General features: G+C 34.2%; 1 protein-coding gene across 1 annotated transcript in view; it reads left to right on the top strand.

The window, feature by feature from the left end:
• Positions 1–24653, top strand: part of GPC5 (glypican 5) — a 1400898-nt gene that overhangs the window by 731782 nt on the left and 644463 nt on the right. The window contains exon 7 of the mRNA XM_017543578.1: positions 4005–4164. Coding sequence (XP_017399067.1) covers positions 4005–4164 — 160 coding nt within the window. The remainder of the gene's footprint in view (positions 1–4004; positions 4165–24653) is intronic.

The raw sequence follows: 24653 nt of genomic DNA on the forward strand, positions 1-24653 counted from the left end.
TAGTGGGTAGGAGAGACTAATGGCCCCTATAATAAGGGAGCTGGGAACATAAATTGTAATGACACACAAATAGTGGAGATGGGTAGTTCTATTTTAAGAAAGAAAGTGGTAGAGTTCATCTTCACTTCCAGTTGCTGCTTAGAGGTGAACTGCAGAGCAAAACAAGGGCTGAAGATAAAGACTTGCGTGTAATTTGTATACAGGTGAGAGCTCAATCTCTTAGGATGAATTCCCAGAAAAAGACTAAAAAGTAGAGGATTTATATTATTGAAACACTTACATGTGGATGTTGGAGGAGGCAAGAGAGGACTTGAGGAGAAAAGGAAACTTTTAAGAAGAAATCAAGATATTTAAAAAAATTTGAATAAATATCTTATTATGAAATGCTCATTGTTCTTGTTGATTACAAATCAACTGGAAATTTCTGCAAATTAAGTTTTATTACAATATGAGAGTGAAAGTGTACATTTGTGGATGTGTGATAATTGAAAAGCGAGAAAATGAAATTGATCGGGTGGAGCCTCCATGCAGAGGAGAGGGAAACATTAACCCTACAAGAGAGCTGGGGTACTACTGGGGACTGAGAATCATGGATCAGGTGTAATCCTGAATATACCTGAATCAAGCAATTACATTTCTTGCTCAGAGACTTGTGAAAATAGTGAGAGAGATTATTAAGAGGCAGAAAAACTGAAAAGATTTTTCCCATAGCCTGTTTCCAAGGGTGCCACCTTCTCAGTAAGGTGGTATCTTACAGAAACAATGGTCTTTCATTTTGAGAAACATTCTAGAGAATTAAAACCTATCAAATACAGTTGCCAAGAAGTAAATGTGGCCCATTTGAGTGTTAGAGAGTATATTCATCCTCTCTTCCTGCATAACAAATTACTACACATTTAGCATCTCAAGACAACATCCACTTATTACTCATCATTCCACAGATGAGAAGTGTGGGTGGGCTCACTGATCAGGGTCTGACGAGGCTGAAAGCAGGTTGTCAGCGTACATTGACTCAGTTTGGGAGCTCTGAGGGAGAATCTGCTTCCAAGCTCATTTAAGTTGTTGAGAGACCTCCGTTGTAGGAATGAAGACCTCAGCTCCTTGCTGGCTGCAACGCAGGTCACTCTCAGCTCTGAGAGGCCACTGGGAGTCCAGGTCCTTGCTGCAAGACCTTGATAGGCCCTATCACATCATCCAAGCTCACACACTCGAGGCCAACACATGGTCCCCTGCAAGCAAGCTCCTCCCCCTCGCATCTCATGCTTGGAATGGCTTTAACTTCTGGTGATAGAGAAAACTCTTGCTTAGAAAATCAGGTGATTTTATTAGTTCCAACCAGATCATCTTCCTTTTGGTAAACTCAAAATCAACTCATAAATGGCATCAGTTACACTGCAAAATTTTTTTTGCCATGTGAGTTAGTAGGCATGACTGACTTCATATCCATAGCCCCAGGGCATAGAGTGGGAAATCTTGGTGTCCATTTTACTGTTCTCCTTAGCACAGATCACTTAAAATACAGTTTTGTGTAGTTTTATTTCTTAAAAATTTGAGTTAATGTGCCTCAGATGTTTCCTAGAATGTCACTGAAGTGATGGAGAAGAAAAATGGAAAAAACAGAATGTTTTTTAAATATTACATTTATAATAATTATAAATATCATAAATTATATGAATAATTATAAATACTATACATTATATTTAAAGTACTTATATGTAATTATAAGTAAATGAATAATATAATTAAAATATATAATTATAAATAACTATAGTTATAAATAAATGAATAATTCTCTGATAATAGATCCAATCACTTTAAACCAAAACCAATTCCTTAAAACAGTAAGTTTTGTTTTAAAAATCAACTATCTTTCTGTTTGTGTTTTTGAGTTCATTTGCTGCCTTGGGTCCTCATGGTATGTATATTATTGGTGGTGTTCATGAGTTTCCATTTGTGTTCTGGCTAAGATCCCTGTAAAATGTTGGAAGAATTCTTAGGGAAGTAATGGGGAAATAAAGTTGATATGGGAAATGTTGGAAAAAGAATGTTAGGGTAAAAAGAAAGCAGCCTATCACCATAGAGTTTGGCTTTTGTTGTATTTGATAGTACTTTGAAAAATTATAATATAAGTCATGTAATTGGATTCTTTCTCAAATAATTCTTTCATCAATTAATGTGTTCTAGATATTTAAACAATATTGTAATAGAATATATAATCGAATAATCAAAATGTATTAATGTTTAATGTGCTGGCACGTTAAATATTTGCAAAGTAACTTACATATATTTTTCTCACAATATGAACAATGGGCCAGGTATATTATTGTCCCTATTATAGTTTTGAGGAAACTGATTTATTCAGTAACTTAATACCCCCACGTCTCATGGTTGGTATATGTCAGAATCCAGGATTCACATCAAAGTTTGTTGGACCTCAGAATTTAAGCCCTTTATGATTATACTAAATAGCTAATAAATGGGATATTTCACAATAACAAATGATAAATGGTATTACCTTAGTTACCATTTCTCATTATTTATCATTTATATAATGGTATAAGGTAATGCCATTCATCCTTTCCATTTTAGATTTGCCTTTTTATGTGGTTGGTTTCCTGTTTCTTCATTGCTGTACTCTCTCTTCCCTTTGCAGGAAGTAGCACACACATCAGTATATTAAACAGTAGAAAAGTTTTGTTTAATTTAATATTTGCTAAGTTCACTTGATCTTGAAAGAAGCTTTCTTTTTCATTTACTACCACCTATTGAATTTTTTTGCAAAATGCTGATAAAAATAGGGATTTAAAGGTTGCTGTCAAGTTGTTTTAGTATTTTTATTAGAAACTAGTATTTCAGAATTGGTAACCTAAAAGTTTACAAATTTCAGAGTCCAGTTGCTTAATCTAAGTATTCCTTAAATGATAAACATACTCATGTTAGATATATTGAGGCTATTTCACTCTCTGTTCTTCAGTATAAAATGCTGTCTTTGGGTTGTATATTTAATTAATGTCTGCTAATTCATACTATTATTTGGAAAGTCACAGAAGTAACAACCGTATGTCTTTCATAAAGCCCCGTGAAAATTTAAATGCCCACTAAGTGGTCAGCAGAGGTACATTTAGTTCATAATAGAGCAGTACCCTCTGGTGCTCACGCTTGGCCGTGTGCTCTCCAATACCACCTTAGAGGGGTTAATGTCACATACTGCACGGGACGACCTTAATCAGGCTTAGTTTTAAGTGAAATATTCTATTATTCATAACATCACCATTTTGAAAAGACATTCAGAAATTTCCAATGTTGTTCAAAAGTATTACTGGAACTCCTGTGCTACAGGGGAAAATGGCTCTTCCATCTGTTTCGCTCATAAAAATAAGCGAAATGCTTCAAAGTCAAGAACTGAGACGTCATTAAATTTCTTAAATGATGTAGGACCTAAGTCTTTTGTCCCAAGGTTCAGTATGTGCCATCTGCATTGGACTGTGTATTTAATCTAAGTTTAAATGAGACTATGAACATATATTTAAAATTCTGGATTTCCTTAGACAGGATTATTTCCTGGAAGAATAGTACTTTTTCAGAAATATGGAGTGTGGGTTTACAAAACAGCACAACATTATCAGCCAATATATTACAAAGGGAGCACTGAAATTTGATTTACCATGCTTAAACGTTATTTATTCCGAAACATAGGATCTGCTAGCCAAACTACTCATATGCAAAGAAGGTCTAATTTTAGTTGCTTCCCAAAGCATTATCCAAACCATTGCCATGAAGCTCATACATATAGTATAGCTCTTTATGTGTGTAGACTTTGCCCATTATTTATTATTATTTCAGTTGTTTCAGTTTTTCCTGAAGACTTGATTTGGTAAGGTGTCTACACCGAAAGAGTGGATCTACATAAGAAAATAATCATAAGTTCTACATAAGCTTTCTGAATAGAATTCTTAGGTTATTCCAATTTGCTATTAATACACGCCTTTTTTATGTACCTTTAGTTGTTACAGGGTAGATCACCCAAACCTGACAAGTGGGAGCTTCTTCAGCTGGGCAGTGGCGGCGGCATGGTTGACCAAGTCAGCGGGGACTGTGATGACGAAGACGGCTGCGGGGGATCAGGAAGTGGAGAAGTCAAGAGAACACTGAAGATCACAGACTGTAAGTGTGTGACTCTAACACTCCTTTTTTAAAGAACTGTTTTTGAAATATAATTAAAGATATTGATATGGACGTAAAGAAATAATGACAATGAGTTCAAACACAAGCAAGAGGCATCAGAAATGACAATGAATTTACTTTTATTCTGCGACACACATTCTTGGTGGTTTTATTTTTAACTAATGACTTCTAATGAAATGATAGTTTTCTGTCAAAACTAGTGAACGGTCAGTAGTTCTGAGAAGGTTTTAAAGTGGAATAACTCTTAAAGCATAATGGGTATTAATTGTATATTGATACACAACATGAAACCAGGATGGGTAAGTACTACTTAATAATCAAATTGTGCAATTAAAAAATTATCATGTCATTATATAAGAAGGTTTTTATTTTATTACACTTTTATTATAGTCAAATTGCATAGAAATTGGTATATGGTTATTGATGGTAAAAACTACTTGGATTTAATGCTTATGAATTTTCCCTTCCGAAAAAAAAAAACTCACTAAACATTTATTTCACTTTGATTGTATGGATTTGAAACTACTTATGGTATTTCTGGACTCATTGCTACTACAAAGGATAGAATTTTCAAATAACAACAAAAATTTACCAAATGGATTTCCTTTCCTGATTATCGCATACGAGATGAGGAATATAGGTTTCCACACTCCATTGTCATATTTATGCATTTGTTCATATGGGCAAACAACCAAAGTGATCAACTGAGAAATAACGTAAGCGTTAATGTACATAGAGTAGCTAGTTTCAACTATTCTTTTAGTCTTGATTACACCAAAGGCAGGGGTCACCTTCTGGAAAGGTGCAGCCCCATGTGGAAATTGGTCTGATAGCATCCCTCACAATCACAGAGAGCTGCTTTGCACCTATTGTTAAGACATGCCTTTTGTTGGGAGAATAATTCATTTAATTTATAATTCTCTTATTGTGAATTACAAGCACTACAAATACTTCCAAAATCAATTCCTTATTCCTTATAAGATCCGGCTTTACAAGCCAAATATTTTGGTTTCAAAGATGGAAGCCAAAAGAAGTGCAAAATTAAAAAGACAGTTAACATAATGAAATGTTTTCTCGTTAGACACAGTCATATATTTTATTTAACATGGAAAATAAATAGATGAGAATTAGTACACTTGAGCAGCCACTGAACAAAAGGCAACAAATTTTCTGGTGCGAATTAAGTCTATTCTATTCTTACAGAATGAGATAAAGATACGTGTCCTTGTTATGAGTGTTAATATAGTTTATCAGATTGGTTTCTCTTCTTTTTCTACCTTTGGTTAAGTGAAATCTAATTAAAGATACTATTATGGATGTAAGAAAATAAAGATAATGTATATAGAAACAAGAAAGAGGAATTGGAAATGAAAATGACTATTTTCATTTATTTAGGACATGCATTCTTAGTAGTTTTGTTTATTTTTGACCAATGACTTTTGATGAAAATTATAGTTTTCTGTGGAAAAAATACTAGTGTATGATCACTAGGTCTGAGAATTATAAAGGTTTTATTTGTTTTTTTAAGTTTCCATAGGTTTTTGGGGGAACAGGCGATGTTTGGTTACATGAGTAAGTTCTTTAGTGGTGATTTGTAAGTCTTTGGTGCACCCATTTGAGCAGTATACCCTGTACCCCATTTGCAGTCCTTTTTTTGTACTCCCCCTCTACTCTTTTCCCCAAGTCCCCAAACTCCATTGTATCATTCTTGTGCCTTTGCATCCTTCAGAGCTTAGCTCCCGCTATGAATGAAAACATGCGATGTTCGGTTTTCTGTTCCTGAGTTACTTCAGTTAGAATAATGGCCTCCAGTTTCCTCTAGGTTGCTGCGAATACCATTATTTCGTTCCCTTTTATGGCTAAATAGTATTCCATGATATGTATATATATATGTATATATATATATATATATATATATATATACACACATACCACAATTTCTGTATCTACTCATTGAATGATAGGCATTTGGGCTGATTTCATATGTTTTATGAGTTATAAAGNTATATATATATATATATATATATATATATACACACACATACCACAATTTCTGTATCTACTCATTGAATGATAGGCATTTGGGCTGATTTCATATGTTTTATGAGTTATAAAGGTTTTAAAGTGGAGTAATTCTTAGGGCATAATGGATATTAATTGTATATTGATACATAATGTGAAACCAGGATGGGTAAGTACTGGTAAATAATCAAATTGTATAATTAAAAAAATATTGTCATTATATAAGAAAGTTTTTGTTATTACGTATTTATCACAGTCAAATAGCAAATTAAAATTTATATTATGTTTAAAAAGATTAGGGTTTTCACTAGAAACAATTATCTTTACTAAAAGCTAAAATGTCTTCCACTGTATTTAGGAATCATGACACATATCTATCAGGGTAATATTTAATAAACTTTCATATTCATCCTTTCTGGATTATTTATTTGTACTATAATTGCATTGCCATCTAAATATTAGTAGTATTTTAGAACATGACGTTATTACAAAAATACAGAATTTGTGTGTCTGTGTGTGCGCACCTAAGTAGAACTGGTATATATATAGGAAGCTTTTTACTTCATGAAGTTATTTACAAGCTCAATAACTTGTTATATATTAATAGGTTACTCTTTTCCTTTGTTTCATAAAGGAACTAGAGACAGTGAAGAATATTCAACTACTGATAGTTTTCTTCACAAAGCTACACTTGACAAGTTGGCAAAAATGAATTTTTACTTCAAAACTTTGGTTTCAATTACGGCTGAAATGGACAGGCATGGTACAAGCAGCTGCCTGTCGGAATTTGTGCTATTTAAGACATAGATTATTTTTCAGCAACTCCAGGAAAGCATTTTCTAAAAATCCACATCTGTTCTAAGTGGGTTGCCTATTCTGTTTCTACGAGTATATAGCTGTTGCCTTTCAATTTTTAATAAGTGGTTAGAAAACCACTGTGAATAGCATGCTGAAGAAAAGGGGGACAAGAAAGGGAGCAAAGTGTAGGTCACATTTCTATTTTTATAAAACACTCTAATATTTTGCCCCTTTTGGCCTAGTTTGATATATTGGTAAAGCAAGTTAAGGCATAGTTTTGGATCGTCTTAATGACTTAAAAATATTGAGATCTAAGAAGTTTAACAAGGCATCATCTGTGTTAAGAACTTGAAATGCACGGCTATTTCTTCCTTACACTTCTGTTTATTCTTTGGAAAATATGACATAGTGCACAGTTCATTTGTTACCATAAAAAGTCTAAATTTAAAGTTATATATGTATATGTGTGTGTATATATATATACATATATATATATACATATCTACACATATATACATATACCTACATATAGTTTGAGTATGAATACTAATCTTGTATCTTTGAAATTTCATGATTTGACCTTTCATTTATGCAAATGAAAAAAGTTGGTAAATATTTTGCTAATTATCACTTGAACCAATTTTCTGTTTCTGCTCATGTTTATTTCAGATAACAGAGGGGTCTCAGTATTTCGATACGCAAAGTTTTACCACCAAAATATTTCTGTACCTTTTATGTGCCATTATGTATTTATCACCAATGTTAACACATTCTTTAACAATCTTGCTGCTTTCTAAATAATTTCTGTGTGCGATCCTACATGTACATTGTAATTAAATTTTAACTAATGTTTCTTAAAGAGAGAAGCCATCTATGCTATGTAGGTTTCACTCTTAAGAAACTGATTTCAGTAGAATGGCTTAAAAATCCCATTAGAAAATTTTTTCTACATTTTTATGATATGGATTTGGTTCATTTACACAGAGACAGATATTTCACCAGTAACACGGGGTTGCAGGATTGGAATGGCTTAGAACTTAAAAGTCTCCTCCCCTTTTTGACACCTGCCATTCTTTCACAGGAGCTAGCTGATGAAGGTTCAAACACAACTGGAAAAAATAATTCTCTTCTTTTGGCCATGCAGAACAAATCTAATATTCAAACAATACTTCTTGAAATATCTGACTATATTTCTTATGTCTCTAAATCTGGAAAGTAGCTTCAAACGTTGAAAAACAAAACAGAGTGCTACTTAAAACAACTTGTAGCAAAATTATTCTACATATAATTTTGAAAATTTGTGGTCGCATTGCTTACAATTATTATGTGATACTATGATTTAAATAATAATAGCTCTGCTTATAAAAAGTAAATAATACATAATCCATGATCAAATTCATTTTGGCAAGGTGGTTCACAGTGATAAGACAAAATGGATTTGATCACAACTAGAGCCGGATCCCAGACGTTTGTAAAAAGTAAGGTGATTTTCAATCTTTGGATTTATTTTAGTGGGCTTCTCCTCATCATGACATATTCCAAATATTTTAGGATTCCAGAATTCAGTTATCAAACCTTTTAATACATCTATTGACAACTAGCTCTTTTCCCACAGACTTCCTACTGAATCACAATAGTGATACTAAGGTTCCCTGCACTGATAACACTGTCCAGTTTATAAACCATTTCCCAATGTAATAGCTTAGGAGGTAGGCTTATTGAAACAAAGTATTTGATTTAAATATGATTAAGGTAGAAATAGTAGGATAATACATTGCAATATTAAATTGCTAGATCTAGAATGTTTGGTTGATTTTCTGTAGTCTAAAATAAATAGAACTATTGTTTATACTGTTTCAGTTTTCTCACTTCGTAACTTTGTATCTGCTTCTAACTAACGCATCCAAGTCAGGGTACTAAGAATGACCTTGGAAGATAAGTTAATCCATATACAGAGCAAATGAACATGACACTTTGTTAGCTACTGAAGAGTAAGGGAAGCTGATTTATTTAGTAATGCAAGATTGTAGAGTGAGTGAAAATTCTTGGCTTCTTATTTATTTTTACCATAAATCACCTTCACTTCAAAAGTCTCCGGTGGATGTGAAACTTAAGAAACTCTCAAAAAGATACAACTTTATTTTTCTTTCCAGAACTACTAAAATGATGTATTTATTCATATTGTAGATATTATTTTACATAGTCTCAGTTTTTTTCTTATGGATATAAATTCTGTCAAATACATATGCCTAGAAGGTTTTGATACCATTATACTATACCATTATAGTTTTAAACATGTTTACCAATTATATGTATTATTACTAAAGTTTCACCAAAGTTGATCAAAATAAAATATAGTCAGCTTACTTTGTAAAGTGTTGAAAAGTAGCTTATTAATATTTTTTCAAATATAAGAAAAAGGTACTGAAAATAACTTTTTCAGCAAGGCTATTGCTTATCATTTGTCTATCCATTCATACTAAAAATAGCTTATGTTTGTAAGGTTTATTAGAGTAAAACCTTTGCAAGACATTGAAAGTAATCTTGAGTAATGACTACACCCTTTGATCTACATTTTACAAGAGCCTAATTCTAAATGTCAGATAAAACCCTGCATGATAAAACCATAGAAAAATTCAGATAAACACTTCTCAATCCAGTTTAATATTCAAAAATTCTAAATACTTTGAAATTATCATCTAGTGCAGTTTTGATAGTAGTGATGAAAATTATACTAAAGAGAAATGAAATATATGTCTAAGATAAATATAGTTTAATATGTGATCACTATGAATATTTTTCTGATTATACATTTCCATTTTGGTTTCTAAGTAATTGATATTCATCCTGACTGCCTGCTATTTTGTTAACAATATTGTATAATGGAATATGGATACCTAATGAATCATATATACTCATCTTTCTTTCTCTTGAAAAGTTATATAGCATATTAATATATTTAAATAGTAGAATTGAAATAAAAGGGTTTGTCCTTGAGTGCCTAAGTGATTATTTTCATTGCATTGGCTTAGACTAATGTTAAATCACTCAGGTGAAGGTGAAGAGGGTTGACTTATTAATTAAAGCTTAGAGGAGCTCCCTAGCTTACATTTCAGATCACTCCACTCTTCTGTAACCATGCCATCCCGGAGAACATATAATGTTGTGGTCTTTTTTGAACAACACAATGCTAAGTGTAACTATATAATCAATAGAGGAGGTAAAAAAATTTCAAGCAAATAGGAGGTAAATTTTCTCATACCTTAACCAAGATTATATAGCTACCAACAAAACCAGAAACAAACCCATTCTTATCTAGCTCTATTGTTGATATCGTTTTGTTGTGAATAAATAGAGTGGCGACTGAAATGCTGATACTCTCTCTCAATCAGGATTCATTGATAAAGTGCATCTGGTAGAAACAAGTTAGGTATATCTTTGGCTCTTGAATGACGTCGGTGCCTCTAACTGTGTGGAAGTAATCATTTTCATATAGATTATTGAACAGAAAATCGAGCACTCACTAAGTAGAAATAATTTTTTTTTAATTGAGTATTTGAGCTGGTTTCAGAGCTTCTCAAACTTTCTCATTCATACAAATTACCTGGGGCCCTGGTTAAAATTTAGAGTATAATACAGGAAATCTGAGGTGGGGGATTTCTTACCTGCTTACGGATGATGCTATTATTCCTTGGTCCATAGGACCACACTATGAAGAGCAAACATTTACACCCTTTTTCATTATAGTCTTTATTTGTATCTCTAAAATAACTCTCTATTAAAGCACGATGAAAATATCTAAAACACTATGTATTAACATTACAAGCAAGCATCATGTGATGAAGGACATTTGGAGCTGTAACACTTAGGCCGGTAATGGTGGCTTACTCTGTACAAACTTTGGTATCAGTCTCTGATCATTTTTAGCATGAGGTTTACTACTTAACACCAAAGTAGAACCACTTCCATCTTTTTTCAGAACATGTGAAGCCTTCAGGTTATACTTTTTTAGAATACTTCCATTTTGAAATAATACCTCTGGTATCTCAGCAGAAATGCTTCACATTTATCAACTCTTCCAGTTGGTGATGAACACACAAGAAATATTGTGCGCAATCCCCTGTATCACATTATATGCCAACAGAGATAAATCAACGTTTTATGTGAACTCAAAGAAAGGAAAAAAACTACCCAAATGGGGAGTTCAAAAGCTATTTCACAGAGGAGACAGAGAAAGGGCCATCTGGAAAAAAAAATTTGCCTGCATTATTTATGGGAAAGTGGTATTTGAGAGGTGGACTTAAAATTTGGTTTCAGCAGCTGACAATAGGGAAGAGAAGGTTTCCTGGGAGGAGCAAAAATCATAGATGGAGCAAGGGGTGTGTTTACAGAGGAACAGGATTATTAAAATTACTTGAAAAAATATTGGAAAACTCAAAACATGAATTAAAAATGTTATAATTGGTTTCTTTTTTTTAAATACATGAGTGGAGTCTTTACTTGCTGGGCAAAGAGGAATTATTAAAAGCTTTTCTGTATGGTTGTTTTAGTGTGCAGCCATTTTTACCAGCAATACAGTGAACTGCTTAAGAGAAAAAATATGCACAATAAAATTAGTATATCTTGAACAAATAACTTATTTCCTACCTTGTACAAGTTCTGTGCCTCGATTTTCTTAAGATCTGAATATAAGCAGGACATTCCAAGTGATTTTGTTGTGAAGATGAAGTGATTTAATCCATAGCATTCCAAGAGTGTCCAACTCACACCTGTCCATTGAAACAAAAGTATTGGATAAAATATGTAAAAGTTTGGATTTTATTAAATGCTTCTATAAATTAGCAAGAAATGAATATTCGATAAAATTGAAGTCATACATAACAATTGATAGAAGTAGAGGCACAGATAGTGGTAGATGGAGACAGTTCTATATACACATAATTTAAGGAAAATAATGCTGTTGTACCTACCCCTCCACTGAGTCTGAGAAATGAAACATTTGTATGGCCTTATCTGCCTCACTCTGAACACATCTCACTGCATAGAGAGTTTGCTTATCCTAATTATAAATTTTATAAAAATCATAGTTTTAACAATATGTGTGTCCCTAAAGGATATATTACTTGTTTTTGTTGGTTTTTGAATTTTATATGAATCAAATCAGAGTCTATCTTGTTACTGCTTTTGCTAAACAGTACAGTTTTGAGGCTCATCCATGCTGATGGATATGGGTGTACTCGTTTTTTTTTTTTTCTTCCTTTCTTTTTTTGAAACTGAGTCTCACTCTGTCACACAGGCTAGAATGCAGTGGCACAGTCACTGATCACTGCAACTTCCACCTCCCAGGCTCAAGCAATTCTCATGCCTCAGCCTCCTGAGTAGCTTGGATTACAGGTGTGTGACACCATGCCCAGCTAATTTTTGTATTTTTTGTATTTTTAGCAGAGGCAGGGTTTTACCATGTTGGCTAGGCTAGTTTTGAACTCCTGACCTCAAGTGATCCACCTGCCTCGGTCTCCCAAAGTGCTGGGATTACAGGCGTGAGCCACTGTGCCCAACCCTCATTTTCTTACCAAAGTATAATAATCTAATTTATGAACACAAAACCCACTTACGTATGTATTTCATTGTTGATGAATATTGGAGTTGATATCAGTCAGTGGCATTTGGGATGATATGAGAAGTGTGCTGAACTATCTGGAAAGTATCTCTTGATATACACATGCAAGAGCATACAGCATGTCTTAGCAGTAGCATGGCAGTGCCACAGAACAAAAGATGCTTATGTTCAGCTTTAACTAGGTATGTTGCCTGCTTTGCAAAGCAATCGTACCAATTCATATTCTCACTAGAAATAATGAGTTTCTACTGCTCCCCATCTTTGCAGACACTTTTATTCATGTTCGCTGATTTTGCATATTCATCCAAAAAATAGAAGTATAACAATATTCAGTATTCTATTTCCCTGACAATTGGATTTCACTTTTATAGCAAGTATATAACAAATTTTTATTTCCTTATCTGCAGTTTCTTTCAAAAGAAAAAAAATTAGCCCTTTCTCCCATATTATGTTGTTTTCCTATTGTTATAAGTAGTACCTAACGCTGAATAATTTATGAAGTAAGGAGGTTTATTTTGGGTCAAGTTTCTGCAGTCTGTGTGAGAAGCCTGGTGCAAACATCTGCTCCACTCCTGGTGAGGTCTCAGGAAGTTTACAACATGGTGGGAGGCAAAGGAAGAACCAGTGTATCACATGGAGAAAGAGGACGGGAGCAGGTGCCACATTCTTTAAAGCAACCAGATCTCTCATGCTCTCACAGCTGGAATTTACTCATTACCATAGGGAAGACACCAAGCCATTTATGAGGAATCCTTCCCCATGACCCAAACACCTCCCATGAGGCCCCAGCTCCAACACTGGGGATCACATTTCAATGTGAGATTTGGAGGGGACAAAGATCCAAACTATGTCACTCATTTCTATCAGGTTATTTTTTTTTCCTCTTTGGCAGATACTATCAGTACAAAAGTCAATTTCAGCGATCCTTTACCTCTTTTGGCTAGGACCTCAGGAAGGGCAGAATAGATTCTTGAATTTTTCTTTTTATTGAACCAGTTTTCAAGATAATTAATTGATTCCCTGTCTTTCTCAGAAGATGACCAATTCTTTTATAAATGTTTAAATGTCATCATGAACTCAGTTTTAAAAACGTTTATAATTCTTATCCTTATTGAAGTTCAGATTGTCTCACCTTTTGCCAGTTGGTACCTTTCCCATTTGGTTTTAAGTGCTATGAAATGAACCTTGAAATATTTACTAGTTTTTTTGCTACCTGATATAATTAGATGTACTAAGCTCAACCTATCCATTGTCACAAACCTGGAATGAGCCATTTTTACAGGAGACTTTGTTTTACTAGAAAATGTCATTTCATGATTGTAATGTGAGCCCTAATGATGGCTCTTAGAAACATAAGTGATAATGAAAATAAATATTTCATAATTACTCGTTTACCTTATTCCACATTAAATACACCACATTATCTGAATAATAAAACTGCCCCTACCCATTATGATTACTAAAATTAGCTAAACATTTTTGTATTGTCTATTTTCTCTCTCCATTTTATGGTTCTACCAGAGATAGACACACATAGAGACAGAGATAGTGTCAGGACACATATCATATCTGCCACTTAACTCTTGTTGTATATATAATGCTAACTACTTGCTTTTATGTCAATACCTCCCTAGTACATTGCTTATGAAGGACTCATGGGGACAATATTTTACAAGTTCTTTTATGGTGATAAGCCTTTGTGCCCTTTAGTCTTGAAAATTAATTTTGTTCCATACAAAAATGTTGGCTCATATGTTCTTTCCTTCCATTTTTTTTGTAAGCTCTGAATTTTGCTGTGGTAGAATGTACTAGTGGCAAAATTTATAATGATAAACTATTTTTCTTTCCATTATTAGCTACTTGCTTTTCCCCCCTCTCAGTGCCCATTGATTTGTTTTCTAAATTGTACAGCAATTTTGCTAGAATATATCTTTGTGTTGGTAGCTCTGAGTTGGTATTCTCAGTTGCATAGTGTACTTTTTCAATATGTAATTTTAAATACTTTTCTAGGAGGCTTTTATTGAATTATAGTTTTAATAATTTGTTGTCTTCTTTTTAACTTTCTTCCTCAGGAGCACCTGTTATTATTTGTTGAATTTTCTTTATCTTCAGCATTTTCCCAAATCCTTTTTGAACTGTTGCTCAATTTCTTTTTGATTGTAAAAATTCACCTCTTTACCTTCTGTTTCTCTTAAGATATTATTAGTGGTGCTTTCTTTGCTTTTGCATTTCTTCTAGGTTGTAGTTATATTTAAAGAAATTTGCATTTTTTCTTTTTTTTTTTTTCTTTTTTTTTCTTTCTTTTTTTTTTTTTTTTTTTTTTTTTTTTTTTTTTTTTCTTGTATTTTTTGCTTACTGTCTTTTAACTTGCTTTGAAGTCATATATCATATGTTAGTCTGCTTTTTGAACATCTTTATGGTGTGCTTATATTGTTTGCAGGGATCCTAACAGAATATGCAATATTTATGGTGATAACTTTTTGTGAGATTTGATCTGAAAACATTTCGGTTGCTTATTTTTATGTTAGTATAAATCCCCTTCATTTTTAGAATCAAGCTTGGTTTGAATAGCTTTTCTAAATCTACTGAGTTTCCTGTTCTGCTGTCTTCATGTAGTCTTAAAAAAATACAGTGACTTGTTATCTAAGATTTCCTGTCTCTTTCTCTCCCCAATGATAATTCATATCATCTCTTTCTTAACTTTGTTATTCTTGTCTCACTAATTTTTTATTCCACTTCTGGCAGTTATGTGGAATCCCCTCATCCCAAATGGTAAGAAAACTTGACAGATTTTAGCTTCAAAAGTTCAACCGGTTTCAGAGAGTCTATATCCTTTAATCTTATAACAGGGCCCTTGCATCCACCCAATATTAGTGTGGGCATAAATTTTCACAGTTCTCTGCTGTTTTCGAATTGATTTTCAGTAAATCATTACGGGTTCTGTTGTTTTCATGGTATTAACTTGCTGCATTGCTGCCCTCTGTTTCTTCTGCACACATGCTGATAGTATGTTGATTGTGTGGCTATTGGTGGGGTGCTCTCACTGGTTTCCGCTTTGTGATTAATAAGGATGACATTTTCACTGAGTTTTGTTTTATGTAATTGGCAAAAACCACAATTACTTTTGCACCAGTCTAATAAATGGTATCCATGTGATTTTGATTTTGCTATCAAATTAGTCTTTCCATTTTATGTAAGGATTTGTGAATGTTCCAAAGCTATTCTGCAACCACCACTGCTATCTTACCTTAATTTCCCAATCGTTTTTTTTTTATGAGTAAATATGAGCATAATAGATGACACTTTGATGCTCTTCCTTTTTGGTCCTGTTCCCCTGATTTACATATGCGTGTGTGTGTATCTCGTAATTATTTAGAATTTATATAATTTAATATTGAACAACAGTGTTTTTAAAACTTTAATATGCCTCCAATTCATCTTTCTGCTGATGAAATAGACTTTATTATAATTGATGTATGAATATACCACAGTGTATTATCTATTATTTTCAATTTTAATAAACACTGCTACAAACAAGCCTCTCTATGAATGAGTATGTATTGCATTAGGTTGCAAAACTAATCTTCTAAGTGATTATATTATGTCATGCTTCTACCAGCACTTACAGTAAACTATTTTTGAATTTGTACCATAATTTCATATCCTCAGAGTTATTAATTTTGCTGAATTTGTAAAATGTATATGGCAGATATCTTTGTGTATATGAAAGAGAAATTGCAACAGGGGAAAGAGAAAAACTTTCCACTGAACCAAAAGATGAGATAGTTTTATGCACCTGAAAAAGCTAGTGAAAAAGTATTGGGCCGAGCTTAGGAGTGAGCTTGGTTATTGTGATTAGGTCATATATGTTTGCTAATTGGTACCTAGGAAAGTTAGTGACTTGTTTTCTAAGATTTCCTGTCTCTTTAGGTCTCCTACAAAAGTCTCTTTCCTGTCTCCTATAAAAGTTAGGCTGCTACCCTGACATAGAGACTGGGAGATAGGATTTCTGTCTTGGTGATTATATTATATAAAGATAGCTCCTTAAAAAAGAGAATCCTGGCTTTTAAAACAGGCAAGAACCTGGAAGATTTACATCTCAAATGGGAAGAGAAAGAATTTACAGTTAGCAATGTTCTAAAGTAAGTGCCGAAATTAGGGGATAATGTCAGGAAGAAAACTTTAAATTTGAGTCAACTTGAAGGAAACGAAACAACTGATCTGGTGAAGTTTATCATAACTTTTTGCTTAATGGCCATTTTATGTTTCCTCTTTTGTGAATTTCCTCTTCTCCTTTTTTCATATTTTGTTACTTGGTTGGGTTAAAGTATCTCGTTATATACCTAACTAACAACATTTTCTCAGCATATAAGTTGTGAGAAATCTGTTTCTGGTGTGACTTCTAAAGAGGTATGCCTCCTGTATACTCATAAATTACCGTCTACAAGGCGAAATAGGTCTATCAGTAAATATATTAAAATGAACTATAAAAACAACATAAAAATTGAGAAACATGAGGAATAAAGAATGCATAAATAGTAGAGAATGATTAATTATATGGGGATTTTCTTAAGAATAACATCTTAGAAGTTATAGCTGAGCTGGATTTCCATAGGGTACCAAAGATAATCAGATGCAGAGTGGACTAAAATTCATCCCAGACGCAGCATTTACCAAAGTACAGATGTTCCAAGTACCAGAGCGTTTTCAGGCAAGCTCATTGTTTCCACTTTTCCTGGAGCACCACTTTTGAGGAAGGAATGATAGAAGAGGCTGAGACAGGTAGTCAGTGGGCTCTACAATGAAGGAGCAATATAATTGTCCTGTATAGCAGTTTGAACTTACTCTAAAAAAATGGATTTATTCAACTGCAAAATCTACAGAGGAAAATCCATACATTCAAAACACGATGCCCAAATAATACAATAAGTTTCAGTGATGTTTAGATAACCATTGGGTCTAGGTCTTCATTCCATAAGTCCAAAAATAAACTGTCAATGTTCCTCCCAAAGCATTTCAGTTTTTCCTTTTTATTTTTTATTTTGTCGTTGTCGTTGACAACACTATGACTCGTCATCCTCCGGGACAGAAACTCTGGAGTCGTCTTGTGTTCCTCCCCTTCCTTCATTCCCCACAGTTAGTAAGACCCTTTGACCTTACTTCTAAATTCTCTTAAATATACTTTCTTTTCCACCCCCATTGCTAGGCTCTTAGTTTAATCCCTCAACATCTCTTGCCCAAATCGATCTTATAATATCACATTGGTCACTCTGCTTTTGTATTGTCCATGTCTCCACTTTTGGTGAAATACTATGTTAAAACTGATTTTTTTGGAAACTCCAGTCATCATGTAATCTCTTTAGGCAGAGTTGGTACTCTAGGAGAGGATGCAGGTTCAGTATCAAAACTTATGAACTGTTGAACAATAGCTTTTGGTTATTTGTCACTTTAGAGAGCCAGTTTTAATTCTTGTTATTAAAAAATAAGCGCCCAGATGCTTTTGACCAAACTAAACTCTTTTATTGTCTCCCATATCTCAGTGAAATGAGTGTGGTATTCACATGTTCTTTGCTTCTGAAGTCACATACTTCAAAACCCAGAAGACTGCTATGGCTGCTGTGCTGGTGAATTACCTATTTTGTCACAGATCCAAGTCTTCTCTTCTGTAAATCGGTCTGTGCTTATGCAAACTATACTTCTCAAACTCTCTACTAAATCTCTCACCTGCATGAAGCCTATACATTATATTTCCCTGATTCTCTTGCCAGGTATTAAACTTTTATTTTTTTCTGCCAATGGAAAGTCCTAAAAGGAGATTAAAAGAAGGAGAGAGGAAAGCACTCCTTCTGGTTTCCAGTTTCTGCTGCATCACACCAAAGCAGAGCATCATTCCTCTGCCTCCAGACATGTTTAGCTTTTATATTAGCAGCTAGGATAAACCCCTTGAAAGTAGGTACAAGCCAACTTTACTTACATCACTAGTCTGAGTGCCAGCAGTGTGGGGCTGGCACTCAGGTATGAGCATCACCTTGGAAGGGCAATATTCCCATTGTCCATTTGAGAAGCATATTTTTCTTCCAAATTCCTAGATGCTGCTTATCCTATCTCTTCCTTTTCCTAAAACTAGGATTGGGAGCTGCCCTGTGTAATCACTAATATCAATATTCTTTTCCTTTTAATTGAGAGACAGTCTCTTCCCTGTCACCCAGGCTGGTGTGCAGTGGCCCCATCTCTGTTCACTGCAACCCCTACCTCCTGGGTTCAAGCAATTCTCCTGCCTCAGCCTCCAGAGTAGCTAAGATTACAGGCACACACCACCACACCTGGCTAATTTTGGTATTTTTATGAAATACGAAAGACGAGGTTTCACCATGCTGGTCAGGCTGTTCTCAAACTCCTGATCTCAAGCTATCCATCTCCCTCAGACTCTCAAAGTGCTGGGATTATAGGAATGAAAATATCTATGTTCTTTTACATCCTATTTTTGCTTCACTAACTTTTAAAGGTCTATATACCAATTCCTGTATTAAATATCTAAAATGGCTTCTCTTTTCTTGATTGGACCTATCTGATATAGCTATTGTTAATTGTGTAAAGTTAGACCAAAATATATTTTTTTCTGAAAACAAGTAAGACCTTCCTTCTAGTTTTTTTTTTTTTCTTTCTTTTTGCAGGGGGGCAAACCTATTATAATTTTCTATAGTTGTACATTCTACTGTGAAGGATAACATCTGTTTTAGCATTTCTTCCCAAATTCCAGAGGAAGATAATCACATAGAAAATTAGATAAAGTAAGCCATTGAACAGAGAGTAAAGGGAAATAGATGTCTTCTGGGTGGGAAGTTCCCTGGGAAATCATCCCTGGAACCATGAAGTCTTTGATGAAATTTGGCTTTGTGCCTGGTCCACCTGGGTTGATTTGCAGCTCCGAGTGTCAGTGAGACTACTATATAAAACTATGTCTCTGAAGACGGCTGACTAATTGGGTCTTCCATGGAGCCAACTGTACAGAACAGGGAAAAAGTTGAGGCAAGGCAATTAGTTCATAAATGGATAATAAGAAAGCAAATGAGACTGACAGCTTGAAGACACTGAATGCCATTGGTTTTTGAAAACAAATTCCAAGTCTTGTTCCTTCACTATTACTAATTTCAGGTCATCCTAGACTTGCAGTATTTGAATTAACTCTGTAGGATATGGTCAAGCATCTCTTCAACATCCTGAATACCAGCTAGTTTCATATTTCTAAAGTATGGTTCTATTTCTGTACCCAGCACGAATACCTTTATTAGTTCCTGTGGCCCGCTCAAAAGTATTCTTTTTTCGTATGAGTTGTACTAACCACAACAGTACTAAAATCATCTAGGGTAAGTCAGGGAACACCTTTTTATCTTTCTATATGCCACAGAACAATTTTTGATCATAGAGTATATAACCTGCAATAGAATCACATCAGATTAATCTCTGTGCTTGTTAAAATGCAGATTATAGAGTTCTACCCAGAAATATTGAATCAACATTTCCAGTGGTAGAGCCCAGAAATGGATATTAACAAGAATATTAAATCACTATTTCCACCAAAGCTTGAGGACAATTACCTCATAGTCCCTGCCACAGTGCATGAGACATTTAATGAATGTGTTCTGAAGGACATGAATGGGTGCATGTAATTAACATTAAAATCCAGATTTTCTAATGAATTGAAAATCTTGACATTAATTTTAGCCAAGAATATTATTCAGAAAGCAAAGTCAATATGACCATGTTTATATGCAGCAGATCAAAGCTGAGTTAAAATACAAAATAAATTTGGTGAGTATAGTTTTCATCAGTTCTTGGTACTTATGAATTATACAAATAAGTCTTTCAGATTTTCACTTAGTGGAGACCTGACTGGAATTTTTTCCATTAATGTGTAATTTTGAGTGAAAATTAACAATTCAAAAAGTAATTGTTAAATGCTAATTGTTAAGCTGAAGTGTAAAGCACTGAATTTAAGAGTATAATTTTCTAGATTAATATATAATGTCTCAATTACGGAGGAGCTACATTAATACAATATGTATTGCTTCAGGACAGGTTTTATTATGTTTGACTTCCTTTAATTTCCCTGTAACTCTAATGTTTTATGCTAATTTTTAAGAATATAATTATATTTACCTGTTAAGTAATAAATGTATATATAAATATAGGTCTTTGGTTATAAATTTGCAAAATAGTATGGATTTTGTATCATAATATTTTTTGGCATAATTATTAATGTTTCTTACCTTTGTGTTATGTGTATATTCTACAGAATCCTGTTTTTTCCCTGAAGTCTAAACTGCATTTTGATGCTCATATGATAATAACATTGTTCTAATTTAATACAAATTTCACAATTCAAATTCAATTTGAGCCACTAAGAGCTTTTTATTTATTTATTTATTTATTTATTTATTTATTTATTTATTTATTGAGGCAGAGTTTCACTCTTGTTACCCAGGCTGGAGTGCAATGGCGCAATCTCGGCTCACCGCAACCTCTGCCTCCTGGGTTCAGGCAATTCTCCTGCCTCAGCCTCCTGAGTAGCTGGGATTACAGGCACTTGGCACCACACCTATCTAAATTTTGTATTTTTAGTAGAGACGGTGTTTCTCCATGTTGGCCAGGATGGTCTCGATATCCAGACCTCATTCATGATCCACCCGCCTCAGCCTCCCAAAGTGCTAGATTACAGCCATGAGCCACTGCGCCTGGCGCTTCTACTTTATAGTTCCGACCTCATGATTACTTTTTCTTTGAAATGCCCCGTATGTGCACATTCATCCATCCACTTATCCATCCATCCATTCATTTAACGAATTATTAATTGGTACTTAATTGGTACTAGGCACCATACAGATTTCTGCCTCTGGGGACTAAAGAAGAATAATTAGGGAAAGTTACAGTGGAGTATGAAGAGTTTTGTTTGGGAAAAGCAGATCTTATGGGAACACACAGAAAGCTGTCTCAGTCTTATATGTATTATAATACATATAATATGTATTATAATACATATAAGACGTATTATAATACATATAAGACGTATTATAATACATATAATATGTATTATATAATATGCATATATAATATAATACATATATATACACACATATAATATGTAATTATATATATATAATTATCCTGTAGTTATTTTTCTTTGAGACAGAGTTTTGCTGTTGTTTTCTAGGCTAAAGTGGCATCATCTTGGCTCACTGCAACCTCCACCTTCAGGGTTGAAGCAATTGTCCTGCCTCAGCCTCCCAAGTAGCTGGGTTTACAGGCACATGCCACCATGCCCAGATAATTTTTTGTATTTTTAGATGGAGTTTCTCCATGTTAGCCAGGATGGTCTTGATCTCCTAACCTCATGATCCACCCACCTAGGCCTCCCAAAGTGCTGGGATTATAGGTGTGAGCCACTGCACCCGGCCCTATATAGTTAGCTTATTTTTTCATAGACTATGAGCTTCTAAAAGATGGTTCCCATATTTATCTTTACATTCTTGTGATCAAATAGAGTGAATGAAGAAAGATGCTCAGAAAAATCTGTATTAAGTTAATGTATAAATATATGAGTGAATGAAATTGTTTTGAAACCATCACAGGGAACATAAGATAAAATTATACTAGAATAAAATTAAACTGGTAAGAATAAAATTGATGCGGCTGGACGTGATGGCTCACCCCTATAATCCCAGCATTTTGGAAGTCCAAGATGGATGGATCACCTGAGGTCAGGAGTTCTAGGCCAGCCTGGCCAACATGGTGAAAACCCATCTCTACTAAAAATACAAAAATCAGCCAGGCCTGGGGGCTCATGCCTGTAATACCAGCTACTTGGGAGGCTGAGATAGAAGAATAGCTTGAACCTGGGTGATGGAGGTTGTAGTGAGCCAACATTGCACCACTGCAATCTAGCCTGGGTGAAAGAGTGAGACTCCATCTCAAAAAAGGAAAAAAATTAATTGAAAGAAATGGGAACGTTACAAAATATAGAATAAAATTAATGAGAATTTCTTTTTAAAATTTATTTTACTTTAAGTTCTGGGGTACATGTGCAGAACGCACAGATTTGTTACAAAGGTATACACGTGCCATGGTGGTTTGCTCCATCCATCACCCCGTCATCTATGTTAGGTATTTCTCCTAATGCTGTCCCTCCTCAATCCCTCCACCTGCTGCTATCACTCCCCTAGCCCCTCAACCCCGACATGCCCTGGTGTGTGATGTTCCCCCTCCCTGTGTTCATGTGTTCTCATTGTTCAATACCCACTTACAGCTGAGAATAGGCGGTGCTTGATTTTCTGATCGTGTATCAGTTAGCTGAGAATGATGGTTGCCAACTTCATCCATGTAGCTTCAAAGGACATGAACTCATCCTTTTTATGGCTGCATAGTATTTCCATGGCATATATGTGCCACATTTTCTTTATCCAGTCTATCATTAATGGGCATTTGTGTTGGTTCCAAGTCTTTGCTATTGTGAACAGTACCACAATAAATGTGTGCATCTGACTTTATAATACAATGATTTATAATCCTTTGGGTATATACCCAGTAATGGGATTGCTGAGTCAAATTGTATTTCTATTGCTAGATCTTTGAGAAATTGCCACACTGTCTTCTGCCATAGTTGAACTAATTTACACTCCCACCAACAGTGTAAAAGTGTTCCTATTTCTCCACATCCTCTCCAGCATCTGTTGTTTCCAGATTTTTTAATGATGGCCATTCTAACTGGTGTGAGATGGTAACTCAATGTGGTTTTGATTTGCATTTCTCTAATGACCAGTGATGATGAGCATTTCTTCATATGTTTGTTTGGCTGCATAAATGTCTTCTTTTGTAAAGCGTCGTTCATATCCTTTGCCCACTTTTGAATGGGTTTGTTTGTTTTTTTCTTATAAATTTGTTTAAGTTCTTTGTAGATTCTGGATATTAGCCCTTTGTCACATGGGTAGATTGTAAAAATGTTTTCCCATTCTGTTGGTTGCTGGTTCACTCTAATGATAGTTTCTTTTTCTTTCCAGAAGCTCTTAAGTTTAATTGGATCCCATTTGTCTATTTTGGCTTTTGTTGCCATTACTTTCGGTGTTTTAGTCATGAAGTCCTTGCCTATGCCTATGTCCTGAAATTGCCTAGGTTTTTTCTAGGGTTTTTATGTTATTTGGCCTTATGTTTACATCTCTAATCCATCTAGAATTAATTTTTGCATAAGGTAGGGAGAGATACAGTTTCAGCTTTCTACATATGGCTAGCCAGTTTTCCCAACAACATTTATTAAACAGGGAATCCTTTCCCTATTGCTTTTGTCAGATTTGTCAAAGATCAGATGGTTGTAGATACGTGGCATTATTTCTGAGGCCTCTGTTCTGATCCATTGGTCTATATATCTGTTTTGATATCAGTACCATGCTGTTTTAATTACTATAGCTTTATAGTATACTTTGAAGTCTGGTAGCATGATGACTCCAGTATTTTTTTTTTCCTTAGGATTGTCTTGGCTATGCAGGCTTTTTTTGTTCCATATGAAGTTTGAGATGTTTTTTTCCAATTCTGTGAGGAAGGTCAATCCAATTCCTTGAAGAAGATCAGTGGTAGCTTGATAGGAATATCATTGAATCTATAAATTACTTTGGGCAGTATGACCATTTTTATTATATTTATTCTTCCTAACCATGAGCATGAAATGTTTTTCATCTGTTTGTGTCCTCTCTTATTTCCTTGAGCAGTGGTTTGTAGTTCTCCTTGAAGAGGCTACTGAGTATTCTATTTCCCCAACATGCAGAGTATGTAGTCTAATATAAAGTTCTTTGGACTGATTCTACTTTAGAATCTTTTTGTGTTATTGAAGAATAGTTGTCATCACTAGCTATGCCTAATGTTCCTAGATGTAGCTTCAGCAAAATTTGTTCAAATTTGGCAATCAATGACAAAAATAATAAAGATAGTACAAATTTTCTATTTCAAAGATGAAGTTTGTTGATCATAAAATTCAACTGTA

Source organism: Cebus imitator, unplaced genomic scaffold (genome assembly GCF_001604975.1).
Source record: "Cebus imitator isolate Cc_AM_T3 unplaced genomic scaffold, Cebus_imitator-1.0 Scaffold158, whole genome shotgun sequence".
Lineage (NCBI taxonomy): Eukaryota > Metazoa > Chordata > Mammalia > Primates > Cebidae > Cebus > Cebus imitator.